The sequence below is a fragment of the Rhagoletis pomonella genome, unplaced genomic scaffold, assembly GCF_013731165.1.
Source record: "Rhagoletis pomonella isolate Grant_MI unplaced genomic scaffold, Rhpom_1.0 Rhpom_scaffold_00011, whole genome shotgun sequence".
Lineage (NCBI taxonomy): Eukaryota > Metazoa > Arthropoda > Insecta > Diptera > Tephritidae > Rhagoletis > Rhagoletis pomonella.
The window spans coordinates 28,214,364-28,237,841 of NW_023458565.1; the positions used below are offsets into that span (position 1 = coordinate 28,214,364).

General features: G+C 33.0%; 7 protein-coding genes across 7 annotated transcripts; 2 read left to right on the plus strand and 5 right to left on the minus strand.

Annotated features, from left to right (window-relative positions):
• Window positions 1-8,049: 8,049 nt before the first annotated feature.
• LOC118747058 (turripeptide Pal9.2-like) lies at window positions 8,050-11,810 on the plus strand. The gene is made up of 3 exons (XM_036481050.1): window positions 8,050-8,258; window positions 8,322-8,489; window positions 11,528-11,810. The coding sequence occupies exons 1-3, from the start codon at window positions 8,213-8,215 to the stop codon at window positions 11,599-11,601; spliced, it is 288 nt and encodes a 95-aa protein (XP_036336943.1). The 5' UTR covers window positions 8,050-8,212; the 3' UTR covers window positions 11,602-11,810.
• Window positions 11,811-13,337: 1,527 nt separating this feature from the next.
• LOC118747059 lies at window positions 13,338-13,935 on the minus strand. The gene is made up of 2 exons (XM_036481051.1): window positions 13,811-13,935; window positions 13,338-13,731 (listed from the first exon to the last, which is right to left on the minus strand). Exons 1-2 carry the CDS (start codon window positions 13,848-13,850, stop codon window positions 13,424-13,426), a joined length of 348 nt encoding a protein of 115 aa, XP_036336944.1. The 5' UTR covers window positions 13,851-13,935; the 3' UTR covers window positions 13,338-13,423.
• A 1,598-nt stretch (window positions 13,936-15,533) lies between these two features.
• LOC118746956 lies at window positions 15,534-16,109 on the minus strand (the record flags this gene model as incomplete). The annotated part of the gene is made up of 3 exons (XM_036480950.1): window positions 16,070-16,109; window positions 15,753-15,980; window positions 15,534-15,625 (listed from the first exon to the last, which is right to left on the minus strand). Coding segments are annotated over exons 1-3 (360 nt in total), but the record flags the coding sequence as incomplete, so codon positions are not given.
• Window positions 16,110-17,929: 1,820 nt separating this feature from the next.
• On the minus strand, window positions 17,930-18,674 carry LOC118747061. The gene is made up of 3 exons (XM_036481052.1): window positions 18,448-18,674; window positions 18,222-18,380; window positions 17,930-18,169 (listed from the first exon to the last, which is right to left on the minus strand). The coding sequence occupies exons 1-3, from the start codon at window positions 18,527-18,529 to the stop codon at window positions 18,093-18,095; spliced, it is 318 nt and encodes a 105-aa protein (XP_036336945.1). The 5' UTR covers window positions 18,530-18,674; the 3' UTR covers window positions 17,930-18,092.
• Window positions 18,675-18,755: 81 nt separating this feature from the next.
• LOC118747062 (protein anon-73B1) lies at window positions 18,756-19,498 on the minus strand. The gene is made up of 2 exons (XM_036481053.1): window positions 19,219-19,498; window positions 18,756-19,136 (listed from the first exon to the last, which is right to left on the minus strand). The coding sequence occupies exons 1-2, from the start codon at window positions 19,396-19,398 to the stop codon at window positions 19,044-19,046; spliced, it is 273 nt and encodes a 90-aa protein (XP_036336946.1). The 5' UTR covers window positions 19,399-19,498; the 3' UTR covers window positions 18,756-19,043.
• Window positions 19,499-19,930: 432 nt separating this feature from the next.
• LOC118747063 (parkin coregulated gene protein homolog) lies at window positions 19,931-21,460 on the minus strand. The gene is made up of 5 exons (XM_036481054.1): window positions 21,331-21,460; window positions 21,201-21,271; window positions 20,954-21,136; window positions 20,693-20,883; window positions 19,931-20,614 (listed from the first exon to the last, which is right to left on the minus strand). Exons 1-5 carry the CDS (start codon window positions 21,382-21,384, stop codon window positions 20,337-20,339), a joined length of 777 nt encoding a protein of 258 aa, XP_036336947.1. The 5' UTR covers window positions 21,385-21,460; the 3' UTR covers window positions 19,931-20,336.
• A 269-nt stretch (window positions 21,461-21,729) lies between these two features.
• LOC118746911 (prostaglandin E synthase 2) lies at window positions 21,730-23,336 on the plus strand. Its single transcript, XM_036480891.1, has 3 exons — window positions 21,730-22,580; window positions 22,661-23,067; window positions 23,133-23,336. Exons 1-3 carry the CDS (start codon window positions 21,853-21,855, stop codon window positions 23,219-23,221), a joined length of 1,224 nt encoding a protein of 407 aa, XP_036336784.1. The 5' UTR covers window positions 21,730-21,852; the 3' UTR covers window positions 23,222-23,336.
• The last annotated feature ends 142 nt before the right edge of the window (window positions 23,337-23,478 follow it).

Here is a 23,478-nt window from a genome sequence, read left to right on the forward strand (position 1 = left end):
AAAAACAACCAAGTTTGGTTGAAAACAACCAACAGTGGCAACCGTGAATACGCTGTGCATGCAGCAAACTTACACACATTCATACATATATGCACACTTAGCTGCACAAAGCCACGACCTACAATCTTCTAAGCGAACGTGCAAATAAATGCAACTAACCGTTACCACTGCCACTGTCAGCCAACAGTAAGCAAACTTGCAACGCAACAACAGCAATCAGCTGTAGCAAATAGTCAACAACGCTCAAACGCTAACGCGCTGCATATTGTTGTTGTTGCTGGATATTTTTCGTTTAAGATCAACGATGCAATTCAATTCTGCGTTCAATTACGTTCTAAACGTTGGCGAGTAAACAACGTAAACGGATAAAGAAAACGCGCGTTTGTTCGGCAGCAGCACAATTTCGCAGTTAAAAGTTACATAATTTGCTATACAACATTATTACAACAATAAAAGCAACCAGTAACAGCAGTCAGTAGTCAACAGTCAACAAGAAAATTAGAATCACAACAACATCAAAAAATATTACGATTCGAAAACAATTTGGTTTTTAGATTATTTGCAATGGTTTTGCTGCGCGTTATAAAATATCTTGTTGGTTAGTGTCTGAAAGAGAATTGCAAATTGAATTGTAATTGACTTTTGCTTCGACACGCTTTCGCTTTACTCGAGTGTGTCGGTTATGAGTTTTTGTTTGTGTGTGCATTGTGCGCTTTTTGGCATACAACGTGTGATCGATTAAAAAAAAAGAACAGCTGAAAAAAGCTTTTGATGTCTCTGAACTTAATTAGACTTTTAAGTGCAAGTGTTTTAAAATTTAAACCTGTTTATACTTGCATGCAAACAAGAAAAGAAATAATTATTTATTTATTTATTTTCGTTTTTGTGTTTTCTTTTTGCAAAGGTTGTGTTGTGCGTCTTTGTGAGGAGCTCAACCAGAATATTCTGTCATGGAAAATGCTCAAATATCGGGTGTTGCATGAAAGTTGACTGTTGAGGGCGCAAGGCGGGTGGCGTCAAGAAATTCTACTTAGTATACCACTACTTGTCGATGACGATCTGCTGAATCTATTCGAAGATTTATGATGGCACTGTGGGTGTGTTGAAGTTCTTAACTTAAGTCTTTTGTTTTGGAAACTTAAACTAACTGTAACAGATAATAAACTGTTAATGATAATTAAATATTTTTATACGCAAAATATGAGTTTTATTTTGGATATTGTATAGGTCATTATATCCCATGTAGGTCATTATATATCAGTAATTGTCATTAAATTATCTAATTATCTACACTCGGCGCTATCCAAAACTGATTTTTAACCAGATATAAATAGGATTTTGCGTAGAGGTAGAAAAAGTTCCCTTTTCCATTTTCTTTGTAGTTTTAACTGAATTCTAGAATGCACATTAGGGCAGGTCATTTTTTTATTTTTTTTTATATGCGCGTATAGCATAATGGATTATAATTCCGCCAAATTTTTTCGGAAAAATATTAAGATTTTCGGGAACTGGGCCGATTTTAAAACACCTCAAAAAATTTCGTTACTTTTATTCGGTTGACAAAATTTTCAAACATTTTTATGCAGACCCTTTAATCTAAAACTCTGCTATCATTTGGGGTGATTTTTTGGAAAAAAAAAAAAATATTTTTAAAAACAAATTTTCTTTATACAAAAAAATCGATTTTTGGAGGTGTTTTTAAATCGGTCCAGTTCACGTAAATCTTAGCATTTTGCCGAATTATTTTGGTGGAAGCTTTAAAACACAGTAAATTCTACAATTCCAATGGGAAAAAACTACGATTTTATTTCGTATGTATATTTTTTACATATTTTTTCAATAAAAATTCTAATTGTTTTAAATTCATTACAGCCACTCACAATATTTAGTATCCACAATAGTTTCGCGATCAAAATTTCTTGTTAATTTTTTAATAAAATATGGCTTATATTTTAACAAACATCATATGAATCTAGGTTCCGAAAAATGTACGAAAATTAGAAGAATTCTGCAAAATTTCATTAAAAATTGCAAACCTTTTACTAAGAATTAAAAAAACAAAATCGAGTATGCAATTTTATAGTCCATTCAATTTTAGCATAATAATGTGCAAAGTTTAACAGTTTTAAATTCTCGTAGTAAACATTTTAGTTTTAATGAAAAAGTTAAATATACGTTTTATTTTATCTCGTAAGAAAATGTGAAAATTTTCACTATTGCGCCCTCTGGCGGATGTTTTAGGAATAAGGTAAGTCCAGAAATAGATTTCTCTGCCAAAAACCCTTGGTAGCAATTTTTATACAAAAACTAAGCACTTCTTTACAACACTACAGCAAACTGCCAAATAAAAGAAACTTATCTTCGCAATATGGCAAACTCCAAATTGTTTTAGACCCATAGTTTCTTCTGGAAATTGGCTTAGAGTTATTTGTAGAAACCTCCAATGCTATGAGCGCATAGTTGAAATAATCTCCCATACAAATTGACCCGCACTAATGCACATACCCACAAATGTCCGTTGAAAAAAGTTCAAGATATGAGATGCTATGCGGTATAATTCGAAATTTCGTACTAGGGAGTTTTCAGGAACTCTATATACGAATCCACTGTCAGAATTGCAAAATTCAAAATGGCGGATCCAGTATGGCGTCTCGTAAATTTAGAGCTTTTGAATTAGATTTCCAAGAAAGATTCTGAGTATGCAGTTTTATAGCCCACTCAATTCTAGTGTCTCAAAGTATAAGTTTGAGGTAGCTAGAACTTACCGTTGATTTTTGGCAAATTTTCTTCCAATATGTCAATATGTTCGATGATATGAAGAAAATGATAAATGAAAAACATAATACCTTTAGATTTGCCCTTCGAAAAAAATTCTGTTACAATTTTGTTATTCCCAAAATTGTTTGCGCATTTTACTAGCCTTCTGACGTAGACTCCATTTAGTTTTGTTGGATTTCCTTTACCCAATGTACTTTTGACTTGGGGTACAGGCCGTTACTGTGAACGGTTTTCGCTTCTTAGAAGATCCCTTTAGCCAATTTTTTGATGAAAAGGCCCTATCTAGAAACTTTTTTTTTTCAATTTTGGCCACACTTTTGCCTTTCGGCCGCACTGTGCGTCAGTTAGCACAATTTCTGCTTGGCTAATGGTGCAGACAATATTCGAACAGACAAGTTCTGGGAGCAGAGCCAAGATCGCATAATCACTAGATCCGATAAGCCATAAGCGACAATAAACGACTTTACAAAGCTTAACTCCTTCTTATCCAGACTCAAGCCGGACAAACCAACAACATGTGTATTTCCGGCTCTTCACCTACCCTCTTAAACTCGCTCAGCTAGCACCCTTCTCCGTTTAGTCCAACTAGTTACGTCGAAACGGCTTTCAATAGCGATATTCGCAGACCTCCTGGAAAAGGCATAAAAGCAGATTTTAGATTCTTAAGTTACGGCTTTGCGGACATTGAGAGCGGTGAGAGAATAAGGCTTGCCAGATTTTCGTTTTTGTATTTTTTATAAATAAATGAACGCAAAGTTTTTTTCGGATGCATTTTTTTGATATGCTTTCTGCGAGCGTATCATCCTGCATACTCCTGCAAGTTCGAAATATAAATCTTTAAAACCAGCATTGCCAGAATAACAACAAATGCTTACCTTCTTTAAGTTAAAAACAAAATTCGTTTATATGTATGTACCTGGAAGAGTATGCATATATCCTGGTTCTTGCTCTCTCTTCAATATAAGTGCGAAAAATGGCTCTCTCTCTTGCAAGTCTATGAGTAAACTATTTATACGTACATACATATGTATGTAGTATGTATATTTATAAAACGTAAGTACATTTGCATTTCCCGATAATTTTTTCCATTGAATTATTCTTCCTTCTTCATCTAAATATATCTCGAGTGGATTTATTTTTAGAAGACGTAATTAATAAAGAGCTTACAGCCACATTACAACGGCGCTCATTTAGCAATGAATACAAATTTACGAATACTGTGTGAATGGAATCCATATGTCGATACATACATACATATACATACATATAAACGTGCAAGCAATGCCCTGTATTTACTAATCGCCCTATATTCCAGCTAACTGTCAACTGAGAAAAACAAGTGAGTTCAAATTTAAACTGCCGGCAACAAATTAGGCAGGAACAGTACTGAGCATTTAATATTCTATGTGTATGTCTATGATGAAATATTTTACCAAGTATATATTTACATGATTTTAAATATTTAATCTATAAAATATGTACATACAAATATTTGCAAATTAAAACAGCAGCAGTTCTATTGGAGTCTTATCTCACAACGCCGAAAATGCCAAGCTATATGTATGTGTTAAAAACTCTGGTGAGCTTAGTGACTCGAGAGAGGGGGTTTAAAAACTAAGCAGAGTTTTTTTTTTGTTTTTTTACGAACGTGTATGTATATTAGATCGTACCGGAAAATAAAATATGGCCGTACACTGAGTCGAAAGTATTTTTACGAGGCAATTTTGAAAAGACATTTTTATTTTTTGCTGAATATGGACGTCGTCTTTTTAAATTTTTTTCGCCGTATCTTCGACATTTACAGTCAGATCTTAAAGTAGCATATGTGGTTGTTCTTTTCTCTAGGATATTTGTTTTTGTCCCAAAGTTCATTGACCCCAAGTACCCCGTTCTAGTACTTACCCACCAAATCTCAGTGCCTACCACCCTAACGTACATACCACCCAAAGCTACCAGTAAATTAAAGTTCTACAAAAATCATTAAACGTATGAACTTTTCGGGTGCTCTAATTTAAAAAAAAAAATTTTTAAAGATACAGAGGAAATGAAGAAAAAATCGCGGCGAAATTTTTGAAAACTCCATAAAAAAAACTTTTTAGGATGTTTGTTATTCTTAAAGAGCATTTACTTGATAAAGTATTACAATGCTTAGAAAATTTTATTTGTTTTTTTTTATGAAATTATTTTTTACACTATAAAAAACACATCCCACCCTACTACTGGATTCGAAATCAATATAAATATTTAAGCTGGATTGATAAAATAAACCAGGTTTAAATTTACTTGGGGAAAAATTACCGATTTTTTATTGTATGCAGCAAATGTCACCCTAGCTCACAAATGTACATCTGTATGTACGCATGTACATATACATAAAATAAAATTGCCTTAACGTCTTTATAGTAAACATATTTTCAAAATCATTCACCAAATGCATATAAGTAAATATATTTACATACTGCGAACATACATACATATGTATAGTATGTATGTACATATTTGCATTTGTTATCTCGCAATCGTTTCGACCAGGGATGTTGCGAATGTGGAATTTTAGACATCCGCGGATGCGAATGCGAATGCGGATGTCAAATACAGTGAAAGCTCCAATATGCAGACACCGATGGTCACCTTTTTTGTCCGCCTATGAGACATGTCCGCTTATAGGAATTTCGTAAAAAATAAAATAAAAATTCATACTTAAAAAATTTAAATTTAAATTAAAGTAATATTTGAATTAAAAATAAATTCAAATTTATTGCGTTTTCTTTCCTACCGACAAATCTCATTACCCATTGGCAACGAAAAGGCAACACTTTTTCTAAAAAAGAAAATATTTTTGAATATGGGCTAAGTTCTTGTGTACATATACATATGTAGAAGCGCAAGAGACAGCATTTGACTGAAAAACAAAACAAAATTGACCGCTTGTTAGAGCTTCGCATCCGCTTATGGGAGAGTTTTTTTCATAACTGGACATTTTTGAGTGTCCGCGTCCGTTTATCGGAAAGTCCGTGTATGGGAGAGCATTTTGTATGGAAACCAAAAATTGTTCGTTCCCAAGAATGTGTCCGCTTATTAGAGCGTCCGTCTATGCGACCTTTCACTGTATTTAAAGAAATATTTAGTAAATTTTAGTAATTTTTAATATTTTTTTTATTTAGTACTTAAATTAAAAAATTGGAACATTGTATTTTGCTGCTTTTTCGGGTTACAGCCTGTTTCCTAACGGGTCGTAAATCAAACCTGCGCCATTAAATAACTACTCGCTCGAGGCGACAAACTTGTACCAGTTGAGAGGACCTCAGTTTTTTTTTTTTGCGGTTCAATAATTAGAGAATTACATCGCTGTTTAAACACCGTTGTATTCCAATTTGGAGAACCAATTCTTTTGGTTGTGTCAGAATTTGGAGAACCTGTTACGCCATCAGCGTTTTTCGATTTTAGTTTTTGTAATTCATTTTTAATCCTGTCGTCTGTGACTGGTTTGAAAAATGTGTGCTTATAGCGTCGCGACGTTGTGAGTAGATGGATATGGCTAATAAATTGTTATTTTGTAGGAATGAAAATTTCGAAGAAAATTTCTGTTTTGAAAGTCGTGGCTGCCAGTAGAATTAGTTTAAAATCTTGTTATTTTGTTAAAAAGGTACCCCGTTTTTTATAATAGTTTCAATTATTGGAATCACGGACGATAAAGGTTGCAGATTTGCTTGGAAAGGTTCACCTGTAATGAACAGCTTGTAACTAGTTTTTTTTATTAGTTAGCTGAGCTTGGCTTTTCCTACTTTCAGGCAGTCACAATTAATTACTCACCGTTGTCGGTACCAAGAGCCATCAAATCCGTTTTGTTGTTCCATTCCATGCGCTCAATGTGTTTTGATATATTTTTTGCGAATATTCGAAACAACCCTGGTTTCGACCACGAGCCACGTACACAACATTTAAAGACGCCCCTTATTATATGTTTTAAATATCAACTGTAGAAACGATTAATACTCTTACTTGTGCATACATATATACAGTTATGATAACCCAGACTTAGTCTGAATTTTTGCTATTCCAATACATATTTGTTGAAATTACCAGGGAAATTTTTGTTGTTTGTATTTGCAATGACGTGAACATGTGCATACATATATAGTAATAAGCTCAGCCGCGTAATATGTATCAGGCGTTTTAAATGATAATCTCAGCAAATTGTCGCCCAAATACAGTGAGACCTTAAATATTGGAACGAAAATTTTAAATATTATTTAAATACCTTTTACACGAAATCGGCTTAGTTCCCCCCTAGTCTGGGTTGCGTGATTTCGAATTAATCAAATCACAAATCCAAAAATCAAATTAATTTTTGAGTTTAAATTTATATTTAATGTTAAATAATATAAATTTATTATTTCATGAATAAATCTTACTTGTTTTTTGATTCTCGGCTAAATAAAAAAAATTAAATTTATTTGTCATTTGATTCATCGGAAAAGTAAAAAAATAAGATTTATTTGTGTTTTGATTCGTCAACCAATAAAAAACAATTTTTATTTGTGATTTGAATTTGATTTGTCGAGCAAACCAATTTTATTCGTGATTTCCTAACAAATAAATTACTTTTTATGTAAGGCAACCACGGTTTTGGAATTTTTTTCAATACGTAACAAATCACAAATAAAATTTATTTTTTATCTGTTAAAGGAATCAAAAAACAAATTTATTTTTTTTTGTCCGACAATCAAATCACAAATAAAATTATTTTTTTTTCCGTGGAATCAAATCACAAATTATTTTTTTTTTTTTTTTGTGCAACGAATGGAATCACAAATAAATCTTATTTTTTATTTGTCCAATGAATCAACTGAAAAATAAAATTTATTTTTTATTTGGTTGATGTATCAAATCAAATTACTTAATTAAAAGCAGATTTTAAATCAAAAAGGATTTTAAATCAGGCAACCCTACACATGTACATATGTAATCTTGATCAAGTGCGATTGATTAGGTATACAATTTTGTTATCAATCTTCTTCTTGGTCGAGTTCAACATAGCACACCAGTCGTTACATAAAAACACCGAGTGAAGCCAAGTGCCAATGCAAACTCAAAAATAAAAAATAAAAAATAAAAAATATATAAATATACACTTCAAGTACTACAAGCCTAGTATTAATTCCAATTCGATATACATTGATTAGTTAGATTGTTTGGAGCCCACTGTATGTCTGTAGATATGTATGTCTATGCAAAATCCAACTTTATAACGGAAACTGGGATAGAAATGCGCTTCGCCACTGAGAACGCTCTAGGCGACGCAGCGCAGCCAGTCGAATAAGAGTTCCCGTCATAGACAGATTGCAACGCCAGCAGAATTTTGCAAAAGTGCAGAGAAATTTATTAGAATAATTTGAAAAACAATTTGTTACATTTTTTTTTGTAAATCAATATGCAAAATAAAACTACAAAAGTGGCTATATTCTCCTTATTGATTGGTAAGTACCAATATCTGTGCTGAACATTAAAATCTGAACTTCTAAATTAATTATTCACATTAGTGCTCGTCACTGTCGCTTTGACAACGTCAGCTCCGCAATCTGAACCGAAGCAATGCAACGAAATATGTCCGGCAATATTCGATCCCGTTTGTGGTTATGACAGCAATTGTTATGCTAGATTCCCCAACAAATGCCAGTATGATCAACTAAAATGCTCAAAGAAACACAGTAAGTGTACTTAAATTAACTACTTACTATATACATATATGCTAGTGAAAGTTGGTTATAAACATATACATATGTATGTACATATGCTATGTATGTAGATCTTGAAATTATGTATTTAAATTAAGCTGCTAATCACAGAATTAAGCCTGAGACGCGAGAGATTCAAATTGCACTTAGTAGAAATTTTTAAAAGCTTAACAAATTCAGCATTGAGTATTTTTTTTAATCAGATTTGAAAGGTGATGCAATATAATAAAAATAACGTAAATAATATGTACTAATGAGCGACGCTTCTTGGCATCGGCAGATATTTGAAAGAGCTTTTTCATCTGGTAGCCGCCGTAGCCCAGTCGTTAGAGGCGCGCACCAATACTACTCTCTATAAACCAGGTTCAATGCCTGGATTGCAGAACCGTCTTGGGATAGAACAAGTTTTTATCTAATTACAATCACAGCTCGGCAGGCAATAACAATAAACGTCAGTGTGTATTTTTTACACAAAAAATAATATTAAAAAATATTTTGGCGCTTGCACTTTTGCTAAGTGTTTGGCCGAGCTCCTCATCGAATTTGTTGTTTGTTGTCAGCCATAGCTACGGTGACCGGTAATTTTTTCAAAATGATTTGGGAATACGTATGTACATACAGCTTTTATGATAAAAGTACCTTACCCATATCGTAATTTAAATCAAATATTTACCAGATAATTATATTATTTAATTGTACAAGTTCCCCCGGTGTAGCGAAAAATGAAGCCAAATCCTTTTCAAGGACTTCGCCATCTTTTGCTTCCAAAATGCGTTTACCATAATTCATACGGCACGACGAAGCCAGCACACAGTGGTTCAAAATTGGAATTGAATGTTCATAATTCACCGGAGCCTTCATTTTTGAACCAATTTTTACTAAAAACCAAAAAAAAAATATTGCGGCGTATTCTTGTTTTCGTACGAATCGAAAATATTAAAATTTCCCTAACATTTTCTAAACAAAAATTTTAAATTTTCGATTCGTACGAAAATCAGAATACGCCTCATTTATTTTGGTGAACATTTTTTATAAAATTTCAAATTTTTGTGTAATTTTTTTCGTTTTCAGAAAACCATATAATTGTTTTCAACTAGTTTTTGCTATGTAACATTTATTAACTGGAGCAGGAGAATAAATTTTGTCCAAACTTTCTACGTTTTTCTGCGATTTGCACTAAAAAATTTAATATAATCAAATAAAAGTTCACAAATCAGGCTCAACTGGTCTCTTGCAAATATTGTAAGCTTTCATTAAAAAAAAATAATAATAATAATCAAATTAAGTGAACAATGAAGGCTCCAGTGAATTACGAACACTAAATGCCAGTTTTGAACCACTGTGCAGCAGGGTATTTATTGTTCTCTTTCAGTGGAACTGGAAACTCAACGTTCAAAACGATCCTCTCTGCGCTTTATACATTGTACAAAGATTACCGATTAAACAGAAATCCTTAAGTGGGGTGCGAAACAAACTGGCAAGGGTTTTCATTATATTTTATAAGGGATATTTTTATTTTTCATATTCTGTATTTAAAAGTTTACCTCTGAAAAATGCAGGACTGATTTAAAGGACAGTTTAAGAAATAAACGACAAAATGCGTCCTTTATTTTGAAAACAATTATAAAGTACAGGGGGTTAAATTAAAGGACTGTCCTTTAAAATAAAGGACGAATGTTCACCGTAGCCATAGCGGCCACCAGAAAAAAAAACTTTTCATAAAAAAATTATCTGCCGTTCAGAGCAGACGTAAAACTTTGTGACTACATCAAGACTCGATTCAATTCTTGGCGTAATGCACCAAAGCCACATGCATACATATTTTTTATCTCAACAAAATTGACCGACTTCAACATAGCACGCCCGTCGTTCCTTCTTCTTACTAGCTGGCGCCAAATAGTAACACAGAGTGAATGTACGTCTGTCTCCGCAGGAAAGATGAGACCAATTGTCTGCAAATTACAATTATGTATAACGATAGTTGTTTTTTAACTGGACGAAAAAAAGTTTAAAAACTGAAATCATTTGTAGTACATATTTTATCAGAGTGCCAGGCCACTTGCTCAATTTGGTGAATACCGCTACTGTAACGTTAGCTACGAGATAGGTGATTTGTAATAAAAATGGTCTAAGTGTAATGCTAGGCTGGTTAATTGTACTTTTAGAAGATCGAATTTCGTTTTGCAATGTAAAAGGGTCCATTGTCAAAACCGGCCACTGTTTCTGAATGATATGCAGAAAGGGGCTAAATTGGTCGCAGCCTGAGATACTAAGTGTTAAATGTTAATAGACCTTTACCAAATTAGTAACTTCTTACAACACTTTAAGCGTAAGTTTATTGAGTACTCTCAGCCTAGATCGGTATGCTATAGGTTGCTCTTCCACTTTCTCTACCGCAACCAGTGGGTAGCACATCGCGTACTTTTAGGGCGGCAGCATTTGCCTCCGTACATAAATACAGTGGCGCTCACGTAAATAGCACACATATATTTTTCACAAATATTCAGAATGTTTTATATTTACATATTTTTCGTTCATTTTTTATGAAAATATAGCAGATTATATAACATAAACCATTTAATTTTAAGTTTAAAGCTGTGTGCCCAATTTAGGAAAATTTTATTTAGTTTAATAATATGCAGGTTTAAAAATTCTTGAAAATTTCATTGATTTTTTAAATTTTTTTTCTTCCATACAAAGTATAGTTTGTGCGAAATTTTGTTTATATGGAAAACCGAAAAAAAAAATTCAAACTTTTTATTCAGAATTTTTAGGTATGCAGTCTTGAAATTCGCACTTTATCCTACTGAAAAAAGTTTGAAATTCTTGCGAGTAATTGGTAAAGTTTGTTGAGCTTTTTTAATTTTTGTACAAGTTTGAAAATGTTGATTTATATAATTTTACGTGACGGGCTCCAAGCACGGAACAAAATCAAATTAGATATATTTAAGTAGCAATTCATAATTATGATAACCCCAATAACTATTTTTTATTTTATTTTTTCATTTCAGATCTTGAGACGGTGGATATGTCACTATGTGATTTAGCTGAACGAAGAACTCATCCAGATTATAAACTTTGCTAAGAATTCGACAACCATACAATAATATGTATTTTAATAAATTATTTTAAATGCCATGCCATCTAACTGTAAAGCAATATGTATACGTAAACTATCACTACACACGTAGAATTAAGTCGATTTCTTGCCGAAAGTAATGACAAATCTATATGGACTTGACTCTTTAAAATAACTCTAATTACTGTTTGTCAAATAAAATTCTGAAACTAAAATTTTTTTTACATATATAATTTCTCTTAGAGTTTCCTGTGTCCTTTTCTTAACATTTTATTGATGATGACTGTGCCATCGCTACCTATTATATTAATCGAATCGCAAAGATAAAAAATAATAAACAAGCAAATCTATAAATCGATTAGTTGCTCTAGAAATTCCTTGATTTAAGAATCAAAATATACATAGCGCCCTGTACCGAAACTAAAATAGAGCTAAATTCTAAGCATTCGACAACACAAATGTAGAAAAATACAAGTGGCCATAATTGGTTGAAACAAGGATTACTTCACAGCGATTTAAAAAATGGAATAGCTTTAAGTACCGGTTACCAATTTTGTAAAACCCGGATTTTTATACCGGTTACCAATTTTGAGAAAAGCGGAGTGGTCAAGACTAGTTTTTTATTATGGTTATCACAAAAATTAAATCGATTGTTTTGGCACCGGTTACCAATTTCATAAAAAGCGGAGCGGTCACGCCCATTTTTCTATTAAAAAAAAAATTTTTTTATAAATTTTGTTTTAATATTATCGGCGATTTCAAAATTTTCCAACACTTTTCTTAGAAACACGACGAACAATATGTGTACTAAGTTTTGAGTTTTTGAGATTTTTTTTATGGTCTTTCACAAAAATCTACAACGATTATTTTCCAAATTTTTATGAAACCAAGTTTGTTGCTAAAATATTACTTTATACATATGCCATACATGTGCATACAAAAGTTTAACAACTTTGATTTAGTGATTGCCTAAGTATCGAAGTTTTAGCCGTTTCTTTCATAAATACCGTTATATGAGAATGGATTGATTAATGCCCGATTTAGCCATTTCATCATTCGGTATTTAATAAACGCGAACAATACAATAAGATTATTTGTTTAGTAAAATTTTAAATACGTTTTTGGTCTTTAAACATTAAGAAAAAATATTTCGCTTTTTACAAAATTGCTAACCGGTACAAAAAAACTGATTTCATTTTTAAAACTACCAAAAAGAAAAAACTGGGTTTTCTCAAAATTGGTAACCAGTACATAAAACCGGTTTTTTTAATTGGTAACCGGTTAAAAAAGAAACTATTTAATTTTTTAAATCACCATGAAGTAATTCTTATAGGTCAGTCAGTAGTTTTTAATCGATTAATAATATTTCCGGCCAAATTGAGAGATAGAAAATTTTTATTTTGATTAAAATATACTTCTGAATATTTTTATTCTGTGCGCAATTTTTCCGGGTACTCCTAAAATTAAGATTTAAAAGGCCATCGTACACCAAATCTTAATAAGGACTCTCGCCTCCAAATGCGCACACTTAAAGCTTAAACAGACGGCAGCGTTGATCCGGATTAACTCGGACTTAATCCGGATCAACTGCAGTTCATTCTCGAGCTCATCCGGATCAACGCTGCCGTCTGTTTATGCTTTTAGCCTCTTTAAAATAAAAATATTGTGTTCATTTCCGGTTTTTCTTTTAAATAACTAATCGGTAGTTTTTTTTTTTGTACTTAACACACTATCACAAAATAAGCTACGCAAACACAACAATTAACACATAATCATAAATTCATCTAGGCATCTTAATACACTGATGATAACCCGGAATTATGAATTATCAATGAAAAACTTGTCGCATGACATCACGCATAAAACTGAACATCGTAGAAACCATTGGCTGGACAAAACCTTTCTCAATTTCCGTGGTCAATTCTTCAACATCAGCCGGCCTTTTAGTTGACACATCCCAGTTGCGTGTAATACTTTTGGACTTTTGTCGTCGCTTGGGAAAGTAAACTTCATTAATGTCCTCCAAATCGCTGATTTCATTGAAGCGCTCATCATTTTCAGAATCTGAAGCGAGCTCATCGAGACGTGTAGCCAAGTCATCATCAATGGCGCGCGCGTTTATTAATGTTATTGAATCTGCAAATGTTTTTTAAGAGAGTATTTAGTAGTACGCCAATAGTTAAGCACAGCACTTTAGCATTTATTTGTTGCTTACATGCCACCAATAACCAAATGAAAATTTTAAGACTCTGCATTTCTTTTTACTAGCGCAATAGTATTTTGTAAGCTGAACTTGTTGATATTTGATATGGAAGTGAAAGCTCGCTGACCGGCGCACTGCTACTAAATGAGAATCAATTTTGCTTTGTGGTGATTTTTATTAATGTTATCTACGTGACAAATTTTAGATTTTAATGCTACGAAATGCATTTTTCTCATATATAGCTTATCCGATAGGCACGTTCTAAAACCATTTAAAAAGTATTTACCATTAACATTTTTAATGTTTATATAGTATGTACATAGAATGCATTTATATGAGTACGTACATATGTACAATAGCAATGCCTCACAAAAAAAAATGCAATTATTTCAAGCTTATTACAAAATTTAGCGTATTTTATGACTCCCACTACAACATTTTGAAGCTGGATCACGTTTAAAATACATACCTCTAAAATTTTTTTTTTCCTTGTAAATACTAGGGTGTTCGATTATTCAAACTTTTTCGAAACCCGGTTTTCGAATCATTCGAAAAATGGCAACGTGACCCGGTTTTATTTCACACATTTTCTCTACAGTAACAATAACAGTTGGGTCTAGTTTATTTTAGCAAACAGGGTACTTGAAAAAAAAAATAGAATTTGAATTAAAATTTTTTTGTTCGTGTCCAAGGTTTTGCCCAAAACCATATAAATCAGAGTTTCAAACTTTATACAAAATTTAGAAAAATTCTTTTTTGCTTTAACGAGTTTTTGACTTCGAAACTTTGTAATTTTTTATTTTTCCAATTTTTTTGATATTTTTTCTTTGTGGCGCTAAATATCAACTTTGAAACTATATTTGTAACTATAATAATTTTTAAGATATTAAAAAAAAAAAATCCGGGAACTTTTTATTTTTGCACAACTGTAAAAAAATTATTATTATTTTCCTTTGACAAAACTATGTTACTTATATGATAAAGAAAAGTTCTTACCAAAATTAATCCACATCAATTCCATTTCAACCATTGGTCGATTTGACATGGATTGACCCATATACATATGTTGACCCATATACTTACATATGTATACATACATATATACATATAACGAGCCCTAACCGTGAAAAAAATTCGCTTACGTTAATAGGGCTCATGGTGTTTAATTCGAAAATTAGAAATTCTGTATAGTACTATCCTATACGATTCGTAGGAAGGCAAGCATACGTCCCATTACTCATTATTTTTATTATAGCCCTGACAATAGTTATGGTCTCTGATTTTGCAATCATAGGGAATCAGAAATATCTAAGCAACCTTGCAATTAAAATATAAATTGTGTGCTTATGCTCTAGGCTACAACGTGCCCAAAAATTTCTACTTATCACTTGTATCAACAAAATAAAATTTAGATCGTAAATAATATCAAACAATTGTTTATTCACCCGTGTAAAAGTTTTCCTCACGTCTTGGGTATTTAGCATACATACATATGCATACATTGCATGTGTTTAAGAATTTTTCTTAAATAAATTAATTGATTTGTTTTTTTGCTAGCATTACCTATTACAAAATATGGACACCTGTATATGTATGTACTTACTTACACCTGTCTACATACATATGTATGTACATGCATACATATATATTTGCACGTTATCACTCACTAAGTTGCTGCTGCACTAATAACCGTTAAGCAGCTAATTTATTTTATCTTTAAGTTTTCCACAATTTTTTCATATCCAAAAAATATCGTCCAACGCCCGTAACCCTCTTCACACAAATATGTCTCCATTGAACAGTAGATGTTGCTGTAATCTGCATAATCTGTATACATACATATAAAAAACATCCAAATATTTTTACGTGTTTATCGCAAGTTGTAAACGAGATAAGCTTTGCTTTATTTGAACTGTCATATTTTATGATGCTCATGATTTGCATAAATACTTACCCTTTTTAGCTTTACAAGCTGCTATTTTCAAATGGCATAATGACTCATATTTCCGTACGCAGCCCTCATTGTCATCATACCGGCATACAGGCTCGGTATTTGCATCCACAACACATTTGCTCACTGCTTCGCAAGGTTTCGGTTCAATAGGCGATATAGCCTTTTTTGCAGGCGGTTTTGGTATATTGGAAGCATTGGCGCAAAACTCCACGCAACTGTTGAGCGAGCCTATAAGTTAGAAAGTTCATTTACGAATTTAGTTTGCATTTCTAACACAAAATTAGGAGCAATTAAATATGTAAATTTATTTCACAAACAAACTAATAGTAGAAAAAATCCATTTGCCAGTGAGACCATCTTTGAGGTTCTGTTAAACTATTGCACTTAGTTTTGTAAGTATGTGCATGTGTATGTGTGTGTATGTACGTAAGCTTTGGAGCGCGGCTGAATAATAACTACATTCAAAAATTATTCTAATTACACTTCTAACCGATGTATCACCTATTATCGTTATCAGTTATCATACACGGGAAAAAAATTTAAAATCCCCCATTTCCTGGAAGAATGTCATAACATCAAAGTTATTAGCCTCCTTTTTTCCTTAAACAAAAAAAAAATAATTGCTGAAAACTGATACAAACATAATCAAAACATGTTAACCAGAGGACAGAGCTATCATCAGGCCTTGGTTGGCTTCCTTTTTTTGTTTGGTCCAAGTCTTTCTTGCTATAGTTGCTAAGCAAAGTGGAAAAGGGTTATGGGCTTATTCATAAACAAGTAATTTTTAAGCAAAAGCTACAACCGACTTCAATGTTCATATACAACTTTAGAAGTACTGTTAATTTGTTCATGATCCAATGATCGCAACTAAACCAAATCAGTATGGGATCTTCATTGAGATACCACCTTCGTCACCAGTAAAGCAAAAAGTCCCATTAGAACTTTTAAAGCAAATGCAAACTGAGCTTTTTAAGGATGCTAAAAACACCCGCCGTTTTAAGACATGGTTTTGAACTTTAGTATAACGGTGTGTCTAAGAGAAAATGTGAAAATTCACATATCCGAAAAACTATCAAATAGGGACTTTTGCACTGAGAGACTTTTTATACCCGAGCGCACTTGTGCACAAGGGTATTATAAATTTTTTCACATAACGGTTGTTTGTAACAGGTGAAACGAATCGAGATAGATATAGAGAAATTTATACATAAATGATCAGGATAAAAAAATTAATCGATTAAGCGGTGACTGTCTGTCCGTCCGTCTGCCCGTCTGTGCACACGATAACTCGAGTAAAAATTTAGATATCTTAACAAAACTTGGTATGTGTACTTCTTTTTAGCGTAGGACGGATGGTATTGAAAATAGGCAATAACCACGCCTACCCCCCATATAACGGTAGTTTTCAGAAATACGAAACTGCGATATTTTAGTAACTACTGAAGCTTATTCGCTCAAAATTTATATTTACAATGATTTTTAGCGGAGAAATAAGAATATTATATTTTTTTGGAAAATGAGCCACGCCCACTTATGATTGCATGTGTATATCACGGTAACCGCTCCTCCAATTTCTTCCCACAGTTTTTGGCCTTGGTACAACATACCAAACGGCTGAAAATTTTTACAATCGGACAATAACCACGCCCACATCCCATATAACGGTAATTTAGAGAAATACGAAATCTTCGATAAATCAATAAATACTAGAGCTATTTATTCAAAGGGAATATCGACATATGTACGTACAGATTCCTCGCAAAAATGATAAATTTTGAATTCATGCAATATTTTAGTGTGACCCTATTTTTATTTTTTGGTAGATAGAAGAGAAGAAAACTGGAGAAAAAAGTAGTTGTTACTAGAGATCAATCAGTACAAGCCTCGTTTTCACGAATATGATTGAGACTGCCAGTTTGTGTGCGAGTACGTTTTCCTAGTGACAGAGATTCGTGGAACTTCAATTGGTAAGACCTTTTTCATGCAAATTTTTTAATGGTAAAAAATACGAAAAGTCATTACATATAATTTAAGAAGAGATTTAGTTTTGGTGGACTTCGTTCAATTAACATTATTTTTTTGTATTCTTTTTTTAAGTGATCTCCTTGTTTGCCAACAATAAATATAGAACATATGTAGAAATTAAAGGCGCCCCACGAATTCATATCCGCATCAGATAAGATTATCTCAAAACGTGTGTTTATTTGCATAAATTACTTGTGTGCATATACAAACACACATACATATGTAGTTACAAAAATTTTTGAGCGGTGCGCTTATACACTAACTAAGTAGATACATGTAGATACATATAAATATATTTTAACTCCTTTTAATCACTCAATCAAAATCTTCATCTTCTTTACTGCACATAAAAGCTGGGTTCTCACAGTATACGTCCAAAAAAACGATGTACTCTGGAAATGAGGATTAACTTTCATTAAAAACACGATAAAATAAGACACAAACCTTGTTGTTTTTTGCATTCCTCATACTTTAGATGACACATAGATTCAAAATATCTGAAGCAAACAGTTTGCTTGCCCAATGCGCAAATTTTTGTGTTTTCTACCACACAATCAGATACGATACCGCAATCAGTGGTTTGTTCATCGTTGCAAGCAATAACTTAAAAAAAGAAGGAATATGTACATACATATATATTTGTTTATATACACATTTTAATTTGACCTACAAATCGATGCATCTCCTTTTAGTATTAGTAATAACAGTGCAAAGAACATATTTGAAATAAAACTAGTACGTGCGAAGAACATAAAAACACTAAACTTGTTTTCTTAAAAGTGGTAATTTACAAAATGAGCTAAAATTATATTTTCATACATGTCCGTTAGATTTATTAGCTATTAGTTAAGAGTTATTTTAAGTTATTGCCGTTTGCTAATGAGCAATAAACATACGCTTGACGCCGTTTTCGTCAACTAATGAAATTGGCGTCGGTCCCACAGTACCAATAATTTTTTTAATGAATCAGTTGCATTCTACTGTGTACGGTTAGTTTATTAACAAATGCAGATAAGAAGCTTACACGTGTAAATACATACTGGAATATTATTAGCGTATTGAACAGGTAAATGCAGCATTTTATTTTGCATGATCAGCAAATATGTCAAGCATATAATCAGCAAATAAATCTATACTCTAATTAAATATACATATAAAATAATTCGAAGCATATTGACATGTTATTAATCTAAATAATTATATTATTTAACAGCATATTTGTGCATGTTTGTATATATGTATGTAGGTATGTTGGAGAAGCTGAAATCAGCGCCGTTTCTTTTTTTCCTGCTTGCGTACTTTGTGCAACCGCTGTTGTTGTCGTATATTATTGGCCGTTTCGCCGTGAACCTTGCATTCCTTTCGTAAAAAGTAAAAGTTATAATTTATTTGTACGTACATACATAAATAGCATTTTATTAATGCACTTTTGATTCTATACCTCATTTGCCTCTGCACAAATTGACTCTTCGCAAGTTGGCGGTAGTAAAATCGATGCTCCGATGCAAAAAAGCTGAAATATAGCTCCTGCAAATAATCCATAACGCAAAAGCATATTGAAGAAATCTTCACTGCTATATTTGTCTAATCCTAGACCATTTCCGAAAGTATTTGTGCTCATTGTAGAAAATTAATACTTGTTTAGTTATTTACAAATTTGTTTGTATACAAGCGAAATTTTTTAGCACATAGCGTGCTTCTTCTTACTTGATGCAATCAACTACAATAGTTCTCATTAACCCATGGGTATAGGGTTGAAGTGAGATAAACATAAATATGTTTGTTTTTTGCAAAATCTCTTAAATATTTTTAGCACTTTTTATATATTGAGCTTTGAGTAATCAAATTATACAGGGTGTCCCATACCACCCGTACACCCCTCTCATAGGTTGGGTAATGTTTTTTCCGGTTTTCGGTTTCGACCGCAAATGGATTAAACTGACCGGAAGTTCGAACCAGAATCCAAATCTGCATAGTCCCATAAAGGCACAGTCCCATTTAAAAAACAAAAGGGCTTCCGGTCAGTTTAACCCATCTCAGGTCCAAACCGGAGCATTCACGTTTTGGTAGGCCATATTTTTGCTAACATGCGTATCCGGTCAAGCATTTTTATAAAATTAATATAAATTAAGTCTTGCTTTCAAAAGTCTACTTTTTACAACAAACTTGCAAAATCTTATTTATCGAAATAAAAATCTGAATACTTAACGGTTCTTAATTTTGAATTTGTCTGTTTTTCGATACATTACAGTTATGCCTGGCAATAAGAGCATCAAATATATGTGTATATGTAAATAATATATAATGTCAAACTACTAATCTATTTTAATCAGCCTAAAACAAGCAGGACTGAAATTTAAACTGTCCCTTAAATTTTACATCCATTGTAGTAATGAAGAATACAACAGCTGCGAAATTTCGAAAATAGTATTACTTAAATTTGTTATGTATTTGAAGATACTTATGAACGTGTATAAGTTTGTACGTAGAGGTTAAACTTTATAATTTCCGGCTTGCTTGTAAACCTCTATTACTACTAATACTCAAATCAAGCCTATTTCATTTGATTGCCTCAACACCAGTTTTATCTGCCGACTTGTCACATATCGGATGGGTACTACTCTCGTAGGTTGGAATCATGTATTTAATATTGATAAATGCGTTTGGTCCGCCACAAGTTTCTAGCAATGAAAGCGTATCTTCAATTACATCTCCAATGCGGCGACTACGGTCAGGGTCCACACCTGAGCCAAGGTTAACATTAATGTTCTTATACAAATTACAAACAGCTAAAAGTTGGCGATAGTATGGCACAAGAGCTTGTCCTACACATGGTCCTACAATGAATAAAATTTATTTAAACATTTTAGGTTGCATTGCTCTTCTCAACTTTAGAATCTAAAGTGCTAACCTACCAACTAAAACCATAGTCTGTAGTACTTTTAAAGCTGATATAATAATTCGCTTATCACGCGTATTGAATGCCCTTTTCAATGGAAGAATAAGCTTTGGTAGTACCGGTAATATTTTGTGTGGTGCTTTCAGTATTAAATCCATGGCAGCTTCTTGTGCCAATAAACGTATGTCGACATCAATATCTGCCAAACTAAATTTAAAATGTATAATTATAAAATCTTAAAAAAATATATATATCTTTATTATGAGCCATTACATACCCATCTACAAATATTGGCAAATAGTAACAGTAATCGAGTTCCTTTGGATCACAAAACCATTTAACTGTTCCTGAAGTACCCTTTCCACTGCCCTTAATCCCTTTGGCTACTGGTATATCACCACGACGAAAATACATTTTGAAAAGTGTCTCTTTTACAGGTCTTTTTTTATATAAATAAATCCTTTGCGAACATTAAACGAAAAGAATTTGCATTTCATAAGTTATGTAGAACCGATAAAGCTCACCTTGGTGGTGATTCCACTATGGTATTTTTTTGCAGCGCCTGATATGTAAAGGCAGGAACTGCACGTGGGGGCTTGGAAATAAATATTTAAAAAATTAATGATTGAATTTGATACTATTTATAATCCTTACAAACTTTTTTCCATGATACAAAAAGTTACGACATTCCTTTCCTGATATGTGCATTTTTTGCGTGTCCTTAATGAATATGAGTCTTGATAAGCCCGTCGATGCTTTATTTGGATTGCCCTACGTTATTTTCTCACTGATATATAAAAAAAAATGCCGAAACTGTTGTATTAGAAAATTTAAGAAAAATGCCTTTAGAAAATTTTGTTACTGACACTGGAAGTGTGTATTTACTGTCTAAAATAAGAGCTAACTGGAATAAATGGAAAAATAAACTTTACTCCTTCTTTTGGCAATTATTTTAAGTTTAATTCAAAAAATGTAAATTAAAAAAACTTCAAATACCTCCAAATTATGGTGAATGTGTTTTTCTTTAAATGTCACCGATTGACATAACTGCAGTGGCATCACCAAGGGCCGTAGAGCAGCTGATCGATAGGAAGGCCAGCTCGAGATTAATTGTGGTTTCAGCAAATCTTTCCGCCGGGTATTAAGTAACACACTGTGGTGATAAAATCAACAACAATGTCAACTCTACGAGCTGCAATTAGTCGGCACTTGGGGACACATTGTGGATCGCGCTCAAACGTCAGGAACACGTTGCCTTTATATCGCTCATTTGGGCCACCCTGCAGACATTATGCCTCGCCTGTTACGCCGAAACCACAAGGGACAAGTACATTTAAGTTAGCACTTATTGGTGCAGGCATTGGTGCTGCTTCTGGTACGGCATATTCAATATATGGAAATTGGAGGGACAAGAATTCGCATATGGAACATGAACGCATACCGCCGAAAATTCTAAGGAAGCTACCCGATGTCAGGATAACCAAGAAATACGTTAATCCACTTGATGATTCCGATTTGAATATAATACTATTTCAATACCAAACGTGTCCGTTCTGTTGCAAGGTACGAGCTTTCCTCGATTACATGGGCATATCGTATTCAGTGGTTGAAGTGGATGCAGTATTGCGACAAGATATCAAATGGTCCGACCAAAAGAAAGTTCCTATGATATTGGTGCAACAAGGCGATGGACATTATATACAGATGACAGACTCCAGCGCTATCATCTCGCTATTGGCTTCTTACTTAAATGACAAGGATACCGATATAGGATATCTTGCAAGTTTCTACCCTGCCATATCCTTTTTCGATGACGACTCCAAAAAACGGCTTGACATACTAAACAAATATTTCCTAATGTATCAAGATAAAACACCAAAGAATGTAACTCAAGACATGCAGGAGTAAGTATCTAGATGCGATAACTAAGTCAAGGGGAATAACTACAATTTATCTATTTAACTAATTTGCATTCTTGTTTTAGAAACGAGCGTAAATGGCGCACATGGGCGGATTCCCACCTCGTGCATCTAATATCGCCGAATTGCTACCGCACTTTAGGAGAAGCCCGTGAAACCTTTGAATGGTTCTCGAAGGCTGGAGAATGGGATATTTACTTTCCCAAATGGGAACGTAACTTAATGGTTAACGTAGGTGCTGTTGCAATGTGGGGTATAAGTAAGATGTTGAAGCGCCGACATGGCCTTTCCGACGATGTGCGATCACATATATATGACGCACTAAATAAGTGGACTAACGAGCTGGAGAAGCGCAAGCAGAAATTCATGGGTGGTAAGCAGCCAAATCTTGCAGATCTAGCAGTTTTCGGAGTACTTAACAGTATGGAAGGATGTGAAGCTTTTGGGGATTGCATGAAAAATACTAAAATTGGTAAGATATTCGTTAATGCTAACTAGAGTGGTTATTATTAAAATTTCTTTATTTTTTATCTGCAGGTGTTTGGTACACAAATGTAAGAGAATTGGTTGATAAAAATCGCGGCGATTTAATAAGACGAACAGATTTGGTTCCACTCCATGCTTAGTAGGCGCTTCTTAAAATCTTAAATTATTTTGTTTGTTAATTATTTTTTAAAAGTACCTATAACATTTGAACATGTATATAAAATATTTCAAGTCAGTATACAAATTTTAAAGCTTAAATACGATTTTCTTTCAAAATGAGTTTGGAGAGGGTAAAGAAAATGTTGATGCATCATACCCAATGCTACTATTTCCCAGTAAGACCGCCTATACTTTAAGTCCAAGGACAACACTACTATTTAATTTTAAAGCAGTTTTT